Source organism: Vombatus ursinus, unplaced genomic scaffold, assembly GCF_900497805.2.
Source record: "Vombatus ursinus unplaced genomic scaffold, bare-nosed wombat genome assembly UNPS02014787.1, whole genome shotgun sequence".
In the NCBI taxonomy this organism is placed as follows: Eukaryota; Metazoa; Chordata; class Mammalia; order Diprotodontia; family Vombatidae; genus Vombatus; species Vombatus ursinus.
This window is the reverse complement of record NW_020954565.1, coordinates 447,946-465,852: the sequence shown is the minus strand read 5'-3', so window position 1 is coordinate 465,852 and position 17,907 is coordinate 447,946. Positions and strand designations below refer to the sequence as shown.

Below are 17,907 nucleotides of genomic sequence, written 5' to 3'. Positions count from 1 at the left end.
GGTTTAAAAACAAAATCTTGCCTTGAGTTGGAGTACAGTGACAAACAGGTTCAAAAACTAAATATAGGGAAAAAATTTTAAAATACTTTGTTCTACAGCCATTTAGAGGCTCTTATCATTGTGTTCATTAGAGCCTATTGTAATAGAAGGTCAGCCCCTTTACATACAAACTTAAAAAGTATGAGATTTCCAAGAATATTGCAGTTTCAGAAACTATTAAGGATCAACTGTGCTTTGCACTTTGGCATACCAAATTGAACAAATGAATACAGACCAACTTGGAAGATTTGAATTCCAATCTTGGTTTTGCTTTTTGCCACTTGGATGTCCTTTCACAAGTCACTTAACCTCTCTGGTCTCAGTTTCCTAACTCGTAAAATGAAGGTGTTGGACTAAATGATGTATGAAGTGACTTCTGGATCTAAATCAATGGTCTTATGATCTTATTCTATAGAAGAGAAAATGGAAAATTGGAAGCTCACAAATTTAAGTATAGAGACAAGAATGTCAGAACAAAATCACCTCCTACCTTTCTAATTACAATAGATAGCAATACTATCCACCCAGTCTCCAAAACTTACAAATTAAGAATCATCCTCAATTCCTCACTATCTCTCACAATATCCAAACTGTTGCCAAGGCCTGCCGATTTCACCTTTGCAACATCTTTCAAATGCTCCCTCTTGTCTCCTCTGACACAGCCACCAGTCACCCTGATCACCTCATGCTTAGCCTGTTGTAATAGCCTGCTATTGGGTCTTCCTGCCTCACATCTCTTCCCACTCCAGTCCATCACCCATTTGGCCACCAAAGTGCTTCTCTTTAAACACAGGTCCATGTTACTCCCTTACTGGATAGACTCCAATGGTTCCCTTTTGTCTTCAGGTTCAAATACAAAATCCTCTGTCTGGCATTCAAAACTCCTCACTTATCTCCCTCCTACTATCTTTTTACATCTTTTTTCCTACCACATACTCTTTCCACAAACAGGACACTCCATCTCTTGCTCCAGATATTTTCTCTAGCTTTCCCTCATGCCTAGAACATTTTCCCTCTTCACTTTTGTCTGCTGACTTCCCTGGCTTCCTTTAAGTCCCAACTAAAACCCCATCTTTACAGAAAACTCTTTCCTAATCCCTCTTAATTCTAGTACCCTCCCTCTGTTAATAATTTCCTATTTATCCTGTGCATAGCTTGTTTGTATGCATTTGTTTGCATGTCGTCTCCCCTAATAGATTGTGAGGGGTCTCTGAGGACAATAACTGTCTTTTGCTTTTTTTTAAATCCTCTTAGCACAGTGCCTGTCACATAAGTGCTTAATGATTATTTATTAAATTATTGATTCATTGAAAATCCAAAGACAGTAAGTATGGGAAAACACTTACGATTTCTATAAGCCAAGGCAATTGTCCTTGATGATAGAGTGTGCATATATCATCTGAGAATCATAAATTTTCCATAAAACTCAATGAAATAGAAGAAACTAGATATAATACTTTGAAAATGATTAGAAAATTTCCCAGAAGTATTGGGGAAATGTGGCAAAAAACAGATAAATAGAATACTGGAAAGAGTACCAAAGAACATCATGGTCAGGTTTCTGAAGTTCAACATTATATAACAAATCTTAAAAGCAGAAAAGAATACATCTCTTACATACCAAGGAAAACCATTGTAAATCATGCATGACCACTTCTTTGTTATGAGAAATTGAAGATTAGAATATGATATTTTAAAAGTAAAATATAATAAATCAATTTGTTTTATAAAATAACATGTTCTGCAAAAATGAGCTCAACTGTCACTTAAAAAAACAAAACATGAATTTGCATGTTTTGATGGGGAGGGGGGCAAGGCACAGATTTGAGTTCTTCCTTCTGGAAGATCTCATCTAGAGATGAGTAGGACATTCAACATGTAAACTCATCAAAGTAAAGAAACTTATGACATATTTAAAAGTTCTTATAGCAAAAAAAACCCCAAAAACAAAAACTATGCATTTAAATCAATTGAGCATGGAGTTTGAGCTAGGCATGGCTGCTGACTTTTTTTTCTTTATTTAGTTTTAATTCTCACCTTGTTTGAGTGCCACTGAGAGAACAAAGACAAAGAATTTATGTGAGAACCTCACAAAAAGCAATTTTTTAAAAAGTAAAGGAGAAAAGGGAGTAGAGTTCTCTCTATAGAGAAGAGGCACCCAGGCTTCCACCTACCTCTGAAGTGTTTCAGACACCTTGCAGTATATTTTATTTGAAGAGAATAGGCTTTTCATGGAACATTCTCTTCTCTAAGAAAGGGAACTATTTCTTGAAACCATAACCCAGGACTAGGTCCCCTGGGATTTTTATAAATAAGTACAGGTAGATAGACAGGGAGGGCCTTCCAGTGATGGGGATGATATGACTGACCTTAGGATGTAGAGGTGATGGTTGGAAGGGCCTAGATTTGAACTGGGCCATTTCTCCTTAGATATAGAGCTTCTTCCATGGGATTTCACTGCCTTCTTTCATGAAGAAATATTTCTTGTATTGGAGATACAGAGAAGGCCCTTCTAACAATGAGATTAAAAAGGAAAAAAATTGGGGAGATCTATAATCTTAATTGTGCAGGACAGAAAAGAGGGCAAAGGTCTTTCTTTTCCAGAAGCCCAATCAACGATAAATGTCAATTTAACTTAAAAAGTTTGAAAGATTGGAGGTAGAATAGGGGTGGAAGGAAAATTACAGATTCTGTATTAAACTTTTCCTGGATGGGAAAAAGAAGGTATTAGGGTGGTTAAAAGAAAAAAATAATGAGGATTTTGGAACAAGGAAGTTGGGGATGCATAATAAGAAGTGAAAGGTGGAAGGCACAGAGGTTAGATTGGTATAAGGAAGACAAAACATAGGTACTCCATAACAGACCTGGATTGAATCCATTTCTTCACTCCAAAGGTTACTCCATCTGTACTCCATTGCCATGGGATGAAAAATATGCTGGGTTAAAGTTCTGATCGTATTGCACACATAACCTTTCTGGGTCTCAGTTTCCTCACTTCTAAAAAGAAGGGGTTAGACTAGATGATTTCTAAGGCCCCTTCCATCTCTTACATTCTGTTCTTTTATAATGCCTTTTCTTCATACCATTAATGAACTAGCTTGCTACCCACTAAAGCAGCTATCCTGGTTAAAATTTAAACCTATCATATAAACTTCTAGGTTGCACAACGGAAGGCTATTGATAGTCTCTGATTCATTTCTGTTCATCTTTCCTTTCAGGCATTGGCATTAATTTCTCATTATCTCATATTTGTGAAGAACCAGGAGGTGTTTTGCAAGTTCTATTTCAGGGACACAGATCAGTAGTTTGTTGGTATTCTTTTAGGAATATATCTCTCTCCTCTCCCCTCCCCTCTCCTCCCCTCCCTTCCCCTCCCCTCCCCTCTCCTCTCCTCTCTTCTTTCTCTCTTTCTCTCTCTCTCTGTCTCTCTCTCTCTCTCATACTAGGAGCACCTGAGAGTGGTTTGAAATAAAAAATAGGTTCTTCCATACTAAGACTGAATTCTGTCCATTTGTTCAGCATCAGAGTCCACTGTAACCTAAGAGCTTGTGGAATTAGTTAGAAGATAGCTACATTTGGACACTCACAATGTAAATTTAAAATTTACTGAAATGTACTTTCATTTCAATGTAAAACATTCAGAAATTTTAAACTATCTAAAATTAGTCATCTCTTGCGTATTTCACATTTGTTTAATATTGCAAATGTAAATATCCATCTGTTTTTAGTACTAATATGATTTTGTATATAAAGCAGTTGCAGGTTTTTTTCCCCATGCAAGCTTCATCAACTGTTTTATTCAACAATGCAGGCTTCAGGCACTTTCATAAAGTTGGACTGGGAGAAATGAAAGACTCTTGTTGAGTGGGTAGTCACACAGGTATTCATGGTAAAAAGATCACATTTTAATTTAATTGTAATGCCTCAAGATGTCATCTCTCCTGGGCTGCCTTCCCAATCTCTTCCTCTTAGACCCATATTTTAAGAAGAAACGGATAGTCTTAATAAATCTGAACCCTGCACCTCCCAGATCTTGAGGCTAAGGTTCATTGTTGCCTCTATTTTTATTTTCTTTTTGAAAGGACTTCTTTAATTTTGAAAGAGGACGTAATCTTTATGAAGTGATCAAATGCAACATATGTTATACAATACATAGATCCATGAAATATTTCTCTGGAAGATTCTTATAGAATCTGCTGAGAAAAAAGGGGAAGGGTATGCTTTTCTAAGAAGTTTAAATTAGGTTGTAAATGTTTTAAGGATAAGGACTGTGACAGTCTTTGTAGAACCCAACAGTACCTTGGATAGTTCAAGATTCTCAACAAAAAGTAATTCAGAATGGTGTTAGTTTTACAAATTCTTGAACTTATAGGTAGGTGCAGTACAAAACCTTGAAGAGACCATGAGCTTTCAGCATCAGGGCTTGTGAAATTCATTCTTAAATGTCATATGCAACCTCTTTTCAAACATCATTTCATCTGAACTCTTATTCCTTGGAACAAAAGATTTTTAGCATCTTCGGATCTTCTTTGGGTAAGAGAGGAAAATTAGTCCATGGAGCTGGAAATGCAGCTAGATGTTTCTTTCCAATTCCTGCAGCAGCAGGAGGGAGAAGTTGCTTAAGGACCTATAGCAACTTGTTATGGATGAGTTCCCCCCAGTTGAAACCATTCGTTGCCAGGGGATTTGAAGTTTTCTACATTACGTTATTTAAAATTGCTTCAGCTATAATTCCTTCTTACTTATATTTCATAAGATTCCCAGGACAGAGGCGTAACTTCCCCAGACTCTCTTCATCCTTAATGTAACAGCATAGTGGGTGCTCCAGGGCAGAAAGCTGTTTTAAACTTGGTCTCCTCCCTGCGTTGTGTTAATCATTCACACTGGTAAGGGATTATAAAGATACTTTCCCCCCCCCCCCCCTTTCTAACACTCAACATCATAGGCTGAGTAAATACAGCAACAGATGTATAAAAAAAAGTCAATGGTAACACTGTTTACACTAATACTGTGCATTAAGAAAACAAATACCAAACTGCCTGAAGTCAGTTCAGAAAAAAACCAAAACTTCTTATTATATACTTAAACGCTCACTTGTCCTTATCTACAATGAATCCATAAACAGTAGTGCAAACAGACTCCTGCACTTCATTACCCACTAAAATCTTTTCAGTGTGTTCCTAGCCATGATTTGGAAACCTGCTGGGGTTCAGTTTGGCTCAGCTGGCCTGCAATTTTGAATACCTTCTGGTGGTATCAGAAAGCATGTGTGCAGCCTGGAGCTGAGTTTCTCCATATATTAAGATTTTCCAGGGAATTAAAAAAATTGCACCACATAGCCCTATTATAATTGGCAGGGAGCTATGGTTTGTACCCTTTCAGCATGGTGGGCAATATTACCATCTGGATTCCCAGAGAAATAACTTTCATGTATTAGAAAAAGTCAGGGGCATCCCTGTTTAAAACCACAGACCTAATAGAAGTCATAGGAGATACTTTAATTGTGTTGCTTCAGTGTTAAATATTTAGAAATGCTCTAATATCTATGTATTATGATGGATGCATGTTTTACAGTGGGCATTGATTAGGTTCTTGGATGAAGATAGAAATGTGCCCCCTTCTTAACACAGGATGGTAAAATGAAATCACATAAGTGAATAAGTGATGATTTAAATTAGTTACAAATAAATTTAAGAGTATGTTCATTGCAGTGGAATCCTGTTTAAAATTTTGCTCAAAATAATGAGACATTGGCTCTACACTTTGAAATGTTTCTATCACCCATGCAATATCCTATTTTAACAACTCACATCAAAACATCCAGTTCTACATAATGGAACTCTTTCTCTGTCTCAGCAAATCAACCACTGCTAACCTTGCCTTCTTGATGGAGATGTAACAAATATTTAGTGAAAAATACTGAATACTGATGACTTCACAAGACCTTGTCAATCTATTTTAAAATGATGTTGTTTGATTTGTATAATGACTGAATTTGAATATATACTGTTAAATTTTCTTAACTTAGACATGTTGTTTATAGTGTTACATTGATGATGGGGGAAGCAGCATTTTTTTTTCTTTTAAGAATTGCTTCTGTGGATACTGGAAAGCTCTTGGTAAGTGGGATTCTGGCCAGGATAGAGTTGCTGGTTCCCTCTGATGAGAAGCAGGGTGGTGTAATGGCTGGAGTCCCAGACCTGGAGTCATAAGAGAGCCAGATTCATATCATACCACCACCCCGATACTTACTAGATATTTTACCACTGGCAAGTCATTAAGCCTTCCTTTCCTTATCTGTAAAATGGGGATAATACCCCTATTACCTACCTTACAAGATGACTGTGAGAATAAAATGAGAAAACGTACATGGAATACTCTATAAATTTTAAAGCAATAAAGTGAATATCAGCTCTTATTAATAAAATAGCAGTTGCTACTGAAGGAGGGGGTAAGGGGGAAGGAAGAGGAAGGAGAATATGCATAGCATTTATTACATGTCAGATACTGTACTGCTTTTTAGAAATATTATCGCACTTGATTCTCACAACACTTCAAGGTAGGTGTTACTGTTATTCCCATTTTGCAGTTGAGGAAACTGAGACAAAAAGAGGTTAAATGACTTGTCCATGGTCACACAGCTAGTGTCTGTGACTGACTTACATTCAGATCTTCCTGACTCTAGGCTCATTGTTCTATCTACTACACCGCCAACTGACTCTAGGGAAAGAGAGAGGGTACACTACATAATACCTCTATAACTGTCTTAGACATTTGATATTTGCAGATTCTGTCTACTTCTAAGACCCAGAAGTACTCCTGACATCTCCTCGTTCACTACCTTCAGATAGTTTGACATCTCTACCATGAGCTAACGATCACTCTGATCTCTACCTCTCCCCATTTTGTTCATGTACAATATACCTCTTGCTCCTGACCACCCACTTTGCCTCTACCAACCTTTGAGATCTTCATAGGATCTCTCCAGTTATACTTGGATCTGTCCTCAAGTTGGGAACTCCACTATGGCCACCAGCCAAAGTCTACAGTCTGGATCACCAGGCTTACAGTAAGAAAAACATGTATAGCTAGGTCCTAATTAGTATGACCTAATTCATGAATGCTATAAAGTAGTCACATGTGTTTTAATTCACAGTATTTGAAGTTATAATTATGTAAAATACAGTCATTGGTTCCAAATTAGTAGAAATATGAGTGCAAATTCAAATAATATGACTACTTCACAGGATTCATTATTTTCACTAATTGGGACCTACTTGTATAAGAGCAGCTAATATATTATTCAAATACAGTTGTAACAGAAAGGAAACATTTCCTCTTCTAGGTACCATTGTTTAGGAACCTGGAAATATTCATTTTCATTGAACTCCTCAAAGCTCATTTTATTGCTGTTTGCTAATATAAAACCCAGCAAACATATGCTTTAAATATTTTTTTCAAAAATCAATGCAATATACATATTCCACTATGTAATGGAACAGTGGCTTTGCATATTAATTTTGAATATAGGTATTTTAGCCTGTCATAAAGCTTGTTAAAATATGAGAGTACTTGTATCAATCAATCAATCAATAATCAATTGATAAACTTATATTGAGCACCTACTATGTGTCAGGCACTGTGCTAAGCACTAATAAATATTTCCACTGTAATGGAATTTTTACAATGTTAGAAAATATTAAATATATGTAGTACATAAATACACTTTTAAAAAACATTGCAAAAAAGTATTCTCCGGGTAAGAGTAAATAAAAACACTTGTCTTATTCTAAGGTCAGGTTTTTGCCAACTTCAATCATCTAGAACACAGACCAGAGGTAAGTAAAAGCGGGGTCACAAACAATGGAAATAACTGTCCCCATACCTATGCACTGAAGTCCACTTAACTACATAAAAAGTTCTGCAGATCCTCATTCACAGCATAGTTATTCTTTCTTTAAATACAATTCCAGCAAATTTGGCTAACCTAGTTTCCCAGACCATAGAAGATTATAGAAGCTAATGCAAAAGAAACAGGCAGGCTCATTAACAATGCTGAAAACAGAGAGACAATAGCCCGACAGCAAGGTAGGCAATAGAGAAACTATAAAATTCTAAAAAGCACACATGAAAACTCAAAAAAGCATAGCAGTCTGGGGCTATTGAGTGCGGAGATCCAATCGCACCCTGTTACATAGTATGAAAGAATGGACAAAATGAAGTTGTTCGCGGGGGTAAACATAACGACTGACACAGGATTCAGTCTGAATGCAAAGATTTACTATGTTGTCTGAAGCTTATTGCTATATTAACAAGGCATCCTTTGGTTTTTTCTGAAATAAACAATGCTTTCTCTGTGTTATATTCTGCCAATCATGCAACCAGTAGCTACCAGTTATTTCTCAGACTGCAGCATCTTGTGGCAGCTTTTAGCTGAAAACTGGCAACAGACTGCTTTAGCCATTTGCTAAGTTTTAGACATAGCAAGGTGGTTCATCCTCTTCCTCGTCTTCAGAATAATTATCATTCAGATTGCGAAACCATTCATTGTCATATCAGAATGTAGACATTCGTATTCAGCACCAACTGCTTCATGGACTTTCATAATATTTGTAGTCTGTTAGGTTAGAACAATTTCCCAGAGATTCAAAACTGTCCAAAAAAAGTCTAATGAGCACTAACTTATTGCTGTATAAGACCCATTTGGTGACCCTGCATCATTTCATTAGAAATGGAGGTTGAGTTCCACAGAATGTCATGTTTGTCATGTCGAAGTCTGTCGTATCACAATAGCCTCAAAAGTCAACTTGTTCTTAGGAAGATGTATCTAAAACTTGAAGGGATCTAACAGGTCACCTAGTTCACCTCCCTCAATTTACAAATGAGGAAACTGAGGCTTTTAGAGGTCAAATAAATTTACGTAAGTATGAAAGCCAAGATGCAAACTCAAGGTCCTATAACTCTTAAGTTCAGTACCAATATATACAAATTATCTCACAGCCTTTCAATTTAAATACACAATTTTATACCTGTCATTGACTGGACCAGTAGTCATCTAACAATTGTTTATTTTAATTGTTAAGATTATTGCCAAACACAGATTTGCCTAAAAGACTTCTTTGGAAAACTCACTTGAGGAAAATGCTCACATGATGGTCAGAAGAAGCAATGCAAGGACACTGTCAAGGTCCCCCTGAAGAACTCTAGGGTCGATTGAGTGACATGGGAGATGCTGGCAAGGGACCACCCAGTATGGTGTACCCACATCAAAGAAGGCACCGTGCTCTATGAGCAAAACAGAATTGCAGTAGCTCAAAAGAAACATGAGATGAACAGATTTAGGGACATCTCTACTCCAAATGTCTATGTGGACTATACGTACCCAACTTGTGGTAGAGCCTTCTGAGCTCATAGTAGTCCGATCAGCCACGGTCAGGCACACTGTACTTTGACTCTAACATAGGGATGTCATGTTGGTCCTCTTCCAAAACGAAGGACAACAACCAACCAACCAACTTATATTAATGAAAGGCAGAATATGTCCTAGTGGATAGATTGCTAGGAGTTGGGCCTAAGCAGAAAGTATTTCAAATCCTGCCTTTCTCCTTTATGAGCTATGTTGCCATGGGCAAATCACTCAACTGTTCTGGGCTTTTCTTTTCTCATTTTTAAAATGAAGATGTTGATGATGATGATGATGATGATATTGAATAGGAATGATATAAAATTCAAATGAAATTCTGTTAATAAAGTACATTGTAACATTTAAAGAACTATATAAATGTCCATTTTTTCATAAGGAACATTACTGGCAAAAATGAGCAAGTATATGTAGTTGCAGCTGAAATTCATTAGGCTATCTCTTACCTAAGGAAAAGGACCAGACCTATGATATCATTGGTATAAGGAGTTTCCTGGTGAGGCTCTTCTTCTACCAATACAGGATATCACCTTCTCTTCAACATAATAGTTTTAGACAGTTGGCAAGAAAAGCAAGACATTGCATCATATGGCCAACATGTGTCAGAAGTGAGACTAGAAGTCAGATGTTCCTTGTTCTGGAGCCACTTCTCTATCCACTATATAGCACTACCTTTAGAATTATTCTATGCCTACAATTCATAAGCAGTGACTAAATCCTACATTAGGATTAATTTTGTGAAGGAAGATCATGATATAACAGATGAAAATTAGACTGAAAATTAATGAACTGAAATTACTTCATATCACTACCATTTCAGGCATCATCTTATGTAAATTACATTTGTGCTCAGTACACCATTTTCCTCCATCAGAGAAATGGGCATAATAAAACATGGTCAGCACTTTGCAGGGACATTGTATGAATTAATAGCTCTGGCATTCCTTAGTAAAGAGTACTTTTTGATTATTTTCATGCAGAGAGATTGTTTTCAGTGACTTCATTGAATTTCCAGCATCCTTAGAAGACACCTTAAAAGATATACTGGGGGAAAAAAAAGGCCAGCAAATCCTGACAAAGAATCCTTTGAATCCTTCAAAGTTTAATTTGTAATATGGCTCATCAAAAAAGTTTCATGGCCACATCTAACTCATTCTTGAATACACCTTTGCATAATCTGTAATACAAGTGAGATTCTATGCCCACATTTGGGTCACTAGTAGGAACTCAAAGTCTAGGGTAACAAAGGATGCCACTCATCAAAAGGTCCTCAAAGACATGTAAATGCATTGCTGGCAGTACCACCTCAGGGTATATCTATAGATAGATCATATGAGTCACACCAAAAAATTCTGGAACCCATTAAAAAAAAACAGCCTAGTGGTACAAACATACCAGACTTAAAAGAAGCTAGGTTAGGTAATTATGTGACACTGGGTAATCGTTTAACCTCTTTGAGACGCAGTTCCTCAATATGTGAAGTGGGAAGAATTGTTTTGCAAAGTTTTTGTGATAAAGTGTTTTGTTATCAATAAATAGCTATATAAATATGAGCTATTTTATGACTACAGCAAGCCAGAAATAAATTAGTCAACATTGCTGATGTTTTTTTTTTCACATAGCAATCCCTAATAGTGGAAGATCTCTGAACATATTTTTTATTAGGAAATGAAGAAGGCTGACCTTGGTGAAAGATAGAAAACAGTCTTTGCTGATCATTAACTATTTTCAGTACTTACTCATTTCCTTTTGCCACTTTTCCCTTATCTAGTGCTCACCTAGTGTTCCTTAGCTATTCCCCTCTGGTACCCACTGGATCTCATCAAGTCCCTTCTATCCAAAGTCACTTATTTTTTCCTTAGTCCTTTAAAGTCTTTCTGGAAAATTAGACAGCTAATCAAATAAGTGCTAAGGTATTAATAGCAGCTTTTGGTTTAGTGTTCTAAAATTCAGAATACTTATATTGAAAGAGATGACTTAAATATCTTCACCTAAATGTGATACCATAGTCTCAGGTGTTGTGGCCAGATGACAAAGATGAGGGAGATTGTTTTGATCAAGGAGGCCTTTGGGCAGCCTTTCATCTTATAAGATACAGATACTCACAAAGCTATCTAGACCTAGGACCAGGTCTGAGCAGATGGACACTTCTGCTGTCTCATGGACTAGTCATATCAGTCTGGCACTAATAGTCAGTAACAACTATGTGTAATTTTATGTGTGTACACACATATACATATATACGTAATATACATATACACCCATACACATAGTATATACATATATACTATATTTTGTTGTTCAATCATTTTTCAGTCATATCCAATTCTTTGTGACCCAATTTTTTTTTGGCAAAGATGCTAGAGTGATTTCCCATTTCTTTCTTCAGCTCATTTTACAGATGAGGAAACTGAGGCAAACAGGGTTAAGTAACTTTCCCAGGGTCCTACAACTAGTAAGTGCCTGGGGCTGGATTTGAATTCAGGAAGATGAGTCTTCCTGACTTCAAGCCCGGCACTCTATCTAGTGAGCCACTTAGCTGCCCATATACTAAGTACACATACACTATATACATATACTACATGTATTACACGTATATAAATGTAAACATATAAACACATATATAGATATGGATATTCACATAGAGATATATTTATATATCATGTGTAGGAGGTAAATTTTGTCTCTCTTCTTATAAGCATAGAAGGCAAAAGAATCAGAAAATATGCCTTAAATAAGTAGCAAACAGTCTAGTTTTGTGGAGCTTTAAAAAAATAATAAAGGTTTGCTTAAGAGTCACCTTCTACAAGGGGCTTTCCTGATTCCCTCAATTGTCATCATGTCTCCAAATCAAAATTACTGTATGCATAGCATGAGTATACACACTTATATGTGCATATGTGTATGTATACACACAATCTAGATTCATATTGCCTTATCTAAATAGATGTCATTTCCCCATAGTAGAACATACATTCCTTAAAGTAGGCAAAAGAACTATTTCATTTCTATGTATTCTTAGCATGCAGTATGGTGACTGTTTTACAATAGGTACTTAATAAAGGCTTGTTGAATTAAAGTGAATTTTAACAATGCTGTAGTCTCAAGAATAGCTAAATTGTAATAGCAACTCACTTTGTTTCCCATGCTGGAACTTTATTGGGAATGGAAAGTTGTCTAATAGCCACTCCTTGCTATGAGATAATTAGTTATGGGTAGATCCACATAATATTTCTGCTATAAAGAGAGGTCAAGATGCAGAAATATCAGAAATCATGTTATTAGATCTTGAGGAATTATATCCAGTGCATGAGAAGCCTAGTGTGAAGAGCTGCCATCAATCCTTTAATTCCCCAAAGTCATCCAGATCATCTTAACATGTTATAAGCCTTAATCCATTACTGACGATGTTATATCTTCTTGTATACAAACAATAAACACACACACACACACACACACACACACCCCTTTAGTATGTTGAGAGATTTGCCATCAATTTTCAAAAATTTCATTTTGTCAGTGGTAATTTTTTTTTAATTCTGGGGTATTCAAATTTGTATTTCAGCTAGGCATGATGATTAGTCAGCAGCTGACTTGGCAGACTATCAAAAAGAGAACAAACCTGAACACTGTCAACGTTCCCATTGTATCAGGAGGGAAGATAAAATTATAGTACCTATAAATAGAAGAATCAGGTAAATGATGAAAAACAAAGGATCAGGGGAAGAAAATTTGGAATGCATCTCAAAATGTGCACTACTGAGCAAAAGGAACTGTTATTTAGAAAGGACTACAATAGATCTGACCATTGTCTAAAGTAAATTCAAAATACAGCAGGATCCATAATATGGAGAGCCACTTGCAAGCCTACCAGATGATTAGCACTTACTCTATTGGAGCTAAAGAATATTTTTACTTTGTTATGGTAATTCTTATCAGGCCACCTTCCATGTATTATACAATGCAAGCGATCTTTAAATTATTGTCAAAGTCTTTCTTAAAGAGAGCTTTCACAAAGGACGTGCAATTCATATCTTCTAGGGTTGCTGTCATTTCTAGGCTAAGTCCCATGGAAATTCATAACTAAAAAAAAATGAAAGTCACAAAGATGCAACTGCCTTCATAATGCCAATGCAGCAGTTATAAATATTTCATGAACATTGCATGGGCAGGGGCAGATCTCCATTTTTATGAGTTAGAATTTGTACAGCTAAGTCTCAGGATTTTACTATTCATAATGCACAGTATGCCCTGTTAGAGCCATTCCGTATAGTGCTTTTTAATATTTATGTTTAATGAAGAAATTAATGTTCTGAAAAGGGAACAAGCCTAGCCAAAGATTTCCCGTTACAATTTTAAGCATTGCTAAACTGAGAAGATTGCAGTCCACAGAACTTTACACCATTGCTGCAGCTATGTGTACATTGGCACAACTTTGAGTCATTCATGATAACAGATCAGAGACTGTTAACTCTAAGCAAAAAGACCTTTTAAAAAAATGTTATAATATAAAATTCTGGACTTAAAATAACCTGAAAAAATTAAGGAGATATAAAGAACAACTTTTCTAGTAAGAAAAAAAATAATTGTAAATGATACACTTTCCTTCTACTTTATAGGATACATACACACACATACACACATTCACACACTTTCACATATATATTCTGGTGTTCTTATTCAGAAAACATTTTAACTTGCTAAGATAATATTGCTTGCTAAGTTCAATAATGAATTGCTATTGCATATTTTAAGGTAATTTACCAAAGTGCATTATCAGTAGCTGTCAGAATACATTTTGAACTAAAAGTAATGAAAAAAAGAACTATTGTGTGTGATGAAATCAAAGAACATGACTGCAGCTAAGTTGTTTTCAATGGCAGGGATAGCTGATTGCCCTCTAAATGATACTTATCCCATGAGGGAAGTAAAAGCCTGAAAAAAAAAATCACAGGAAACAGAAAGCATGAAAATGTCTATCGTAGCTTTTAAAAACATGCATTTGATATTTCATTTCATTTTTGTCATCTCGATCAATTCTTACAAGGAGGTGAGTGCTGAAAAATGCTGCCATGATCACAATGACATTTTAAAAAATAAGCTTGAGGTGCTGCTTGGCTCATGTATATCCCAAGACTGGATCATTTCACATTTCAAAGTAGGGAAGACTTTGCGTAGCTTGATTATATAGTCATTTATGTCTTTTATTTGAAATTTATCTCAACATGACTCAAAAGGAAGAAAAAATCCTAATGGAATTTCTTCTTATGATTTTTCATCTTGGGGCAAATAGTAGTTTAAAAGATTTTCACTAAGGCTTTTAGTAATGCGTTGTTGGAAAATTCGACAATCGATTCTGAAATTCCTAATGCCTTAAGATAGGGTTTTGTTCCTGTGACTGGACAAATGGAAGTTAGAACTTTTATCTTTCTTGAGTTCTTCATAATTTTATTTTCAGCATTTCCTTTAGGTGATGAATTTGCAGTTCAATTGAAGTGTGTTAACCTTCATTAACCAATGAGTTCAGGTGCAATTCTGAAGAAGGATTTCAGGAAAAAATACTGACTGTAGTGTATTGTCAAGTTGAATTAACCTTAGACTTCCCCAGTGTTCCTGTTGTTCTGATCCCCCTTTCGATCACTGTATTTTAATTATGTACTCTACTTATCTGACCTATTTGAACAGGATCCAGATATAGTGCGGAACATCTGTCGCTGGATTAGACAGGCTGTTCGGATTCCTTTCTTTGCCAAATTGACCCCAAATATCACTGATATTGTGAGAATTGCAAGTGCTGCCCAGGAAGGTAAGAAACAAGTTACCCAGATATGTATCTTAAACAAATTTCCTTGTTAATTGTACTGAAAACAATTTCTGAACTAATGTGTGTAGGTCAAATCATCAGATATTTTCAAAATGTTTATCTTTTTTCTAATAAAGTCAAAGAACATGATTGATTAGAAGTGTATCAGTACTTTAAGTTGGGCCTTAAAATGAAGAATAGATCTCACAAAAATTTAGGACTGGTACTTTATTTGATTAGAAAAGTATGAAACAACTAGTCAATGCACCTTTATTTGGGTCTGGGAACAAAGACAGGTGCCATCATCGGTTCTGCTTGAAAATGAATCCCAGCTTCAAATGTACAGATGTATATAATAAACTCATGGTTTCAGCAATAGCATTCAAACCCTCAAAGCCAAAGATCTAGAAGGTTTAACAGCCACAAATCTAAATAACATTCCTAAATCTTGAAAAATATCCAAAATCTACACTAGCCTCAAAGTGGGCCCCATTTGGTTTTCATAATACCCTACCCATGGGAAGACCTTAATAGACATTTGCTGAAGAAATAATAAATGAATTAATGAATGAATAACTTAAGGAATTTTTGAGTTTCTGCTTTATCCAATAAATTATTTTCTGAAATCCTAAGTATAGGGTACAGTTTTTAAAAAGCATGTGTGCAAAGAAATGCCTACCATTGGTAGACCTATATGGTAGATTCAATACAAGGCCATTAGAAAGTCTTCTCTACCATATTTTGAGTTACAGTCTCAAGAATCACATCCTGAATGCTATTCTTTCTACCTGGAATGTTCTTCACTGTCATTGCTCTTCTTTGACTTCTGAATTGCTATCCGCCCTGTAAAGCCCAATTTAAATGGCACCTCCTCCTTAAAATGTTTCCTGATGTCCCCTCGCTACAATGACTTTATCTGTTAGATCTCACATAGCACTTTGTTTTATACATCTCCAAAGTCTTTCTTGTGTAATATTGAAGATAATAGTTACCCGTTTCCATTTTATTTAGAACAGAAGTGTGCCATTAGTGGATAGAGTGCTGGAATTAGAGTCAAAAAGACCCGGGTTTAAACCCCTTCCTAGAACTTACTAACTATATAACTGGACAAATCACTTACCTTCCCTGAACTTCAGTTTCCTTATCTGTAAATGGGGATAACAATAGCACCTACCTACAGGTGGAGTAGGGATTATCCTTGTCTTTTTATCCTCATAAGATAGCACAGTGCCTGGCACACAGTGCATGCTTAATGAATGCTTTTTGAATGGAGGCATGGTAACAATTTGCATTTATAGACGTCTAAAATTTATAAAATTCTTTGTATACATTATTCCCACTGATTTTTATTACTCTCTTGCCAGACTACAAACTCCATAAAGTCAGATATCTATACTCATCTATACTCCATAAAGCCAATATCCATACTCATGCTGTGCACAGAGTTGGCATTTAATAAATGTTTAGTGAATGAATGTTAGATGAAAGTAGATGGGAAGGAGGTGGCAGTGAGTATTCTTAGAAGTGTGGACTGTTTCCATGCCCATTGCTCTGCCTGTGGGCTGGAAAAGATTTCAATTAGTCTTGTCACCATAACTCCAAGTGAATGTTGACTTCTTTCTCTATACAGGTGGTGCAGATGGTGTTACCGCCACCAACACTGTCTTGGGCCTGATAGGACTCAGAGCAGACAGCACACCCTGGCCTGCAGTTGGTGTAGGGAAGAGGACCACATATGGTAGTGTGTCTGGTAAGTTTTGCCCTTCATATTGTGTTGTGCAGCCTGAGAGGCCTTTGGTAATCGCATAGAAAACCAGAATAGCTTCTCTTCTCTAATACTCAGTTCTTAAAATTCACTGCCAATCAAGATTCCTCACAGTCAGGACAGATGGAACAGAACTGAGTGTGAAAACTTTCATGATGCTCTTTCCTTTTTCCTAGAACAGTGTAACAGAACACCAGGATAGAGATCAGGATTGGGAAATTCTGCTCTCCTGTGGCCTCTGCTTTTTCATATAATTTCTCATCCTCCCAATAGTCATGCTCCATACTAGACAGAGGCTAATGAAAGGATAATGTCAGGGGGAAGTATCTTGATTGCAGTATCTATTTAAAAGACCAAACTACTTTTCTTCTTCCTCTCATGTCTGAAGTCTGCTTTGCTTCATCCAAAACAAACCACTTTAAAAATTGCCTTGATAGATTCAGAGAACAAGATCTTTTATGATCCAAGCCATGTACCTTCATGTGGTCTTTTTTTTAATCTTCTAGTGCCTATATTAAAATATAATAACAGTAGTAATAATAACAACAGCAACAACAATAATGAAAAGTTTTAAGCCCATGATCCTGTTCAGTGTCTGCATTCACTAATGTATTAATTCATTGACCCAGCTCACTCTGTTGCTGTGACAACATGAACTAGGTCTTGCTGAGACAATGCTGTGAGGTTCTTGACTGTACTGGTATGGGGATTAGTCTCCTTGGTGATAGAGACAGTGGTAAATATACATAACATAATAGTGTCCCACTGTTCAAGAAAAACAGTGCTGAATCAAACCAAAATGTGCATATGGATAAGACTGGATAGACCAAAATAAAGCTTCAGTCCATGCTGTGGTATTATGTTTAGAGAGCAGAAGGT

General features: G+C 36.2%; 1 protein-coding gene across 1 annotated transcript in view; it reads left to right on the top strand.

Annotated features, from left to right (window-relative positions):
- The window catches only part of DPYD (dihydropyrimidine dehydrogenase), a 1,024,364-nt gene that overhangs the window by 746,513 nt on the left and 259,944 nt on the right, over positions 1–17,907 (top strand). The window contains exons 17-18 of the mRNA XM_027868249.1: positions 15,146–15,266; positions 16,894–17,013. Coding sequence (XP_027724050.1) covers positions 15,146–15,266; positions 16,894–17,013 — 241 coding nt within the window. The remainder of the gene's footprint in view (positions 1–15,145; positions 15,267–16,893; positions 17,014–17,907) is intronic.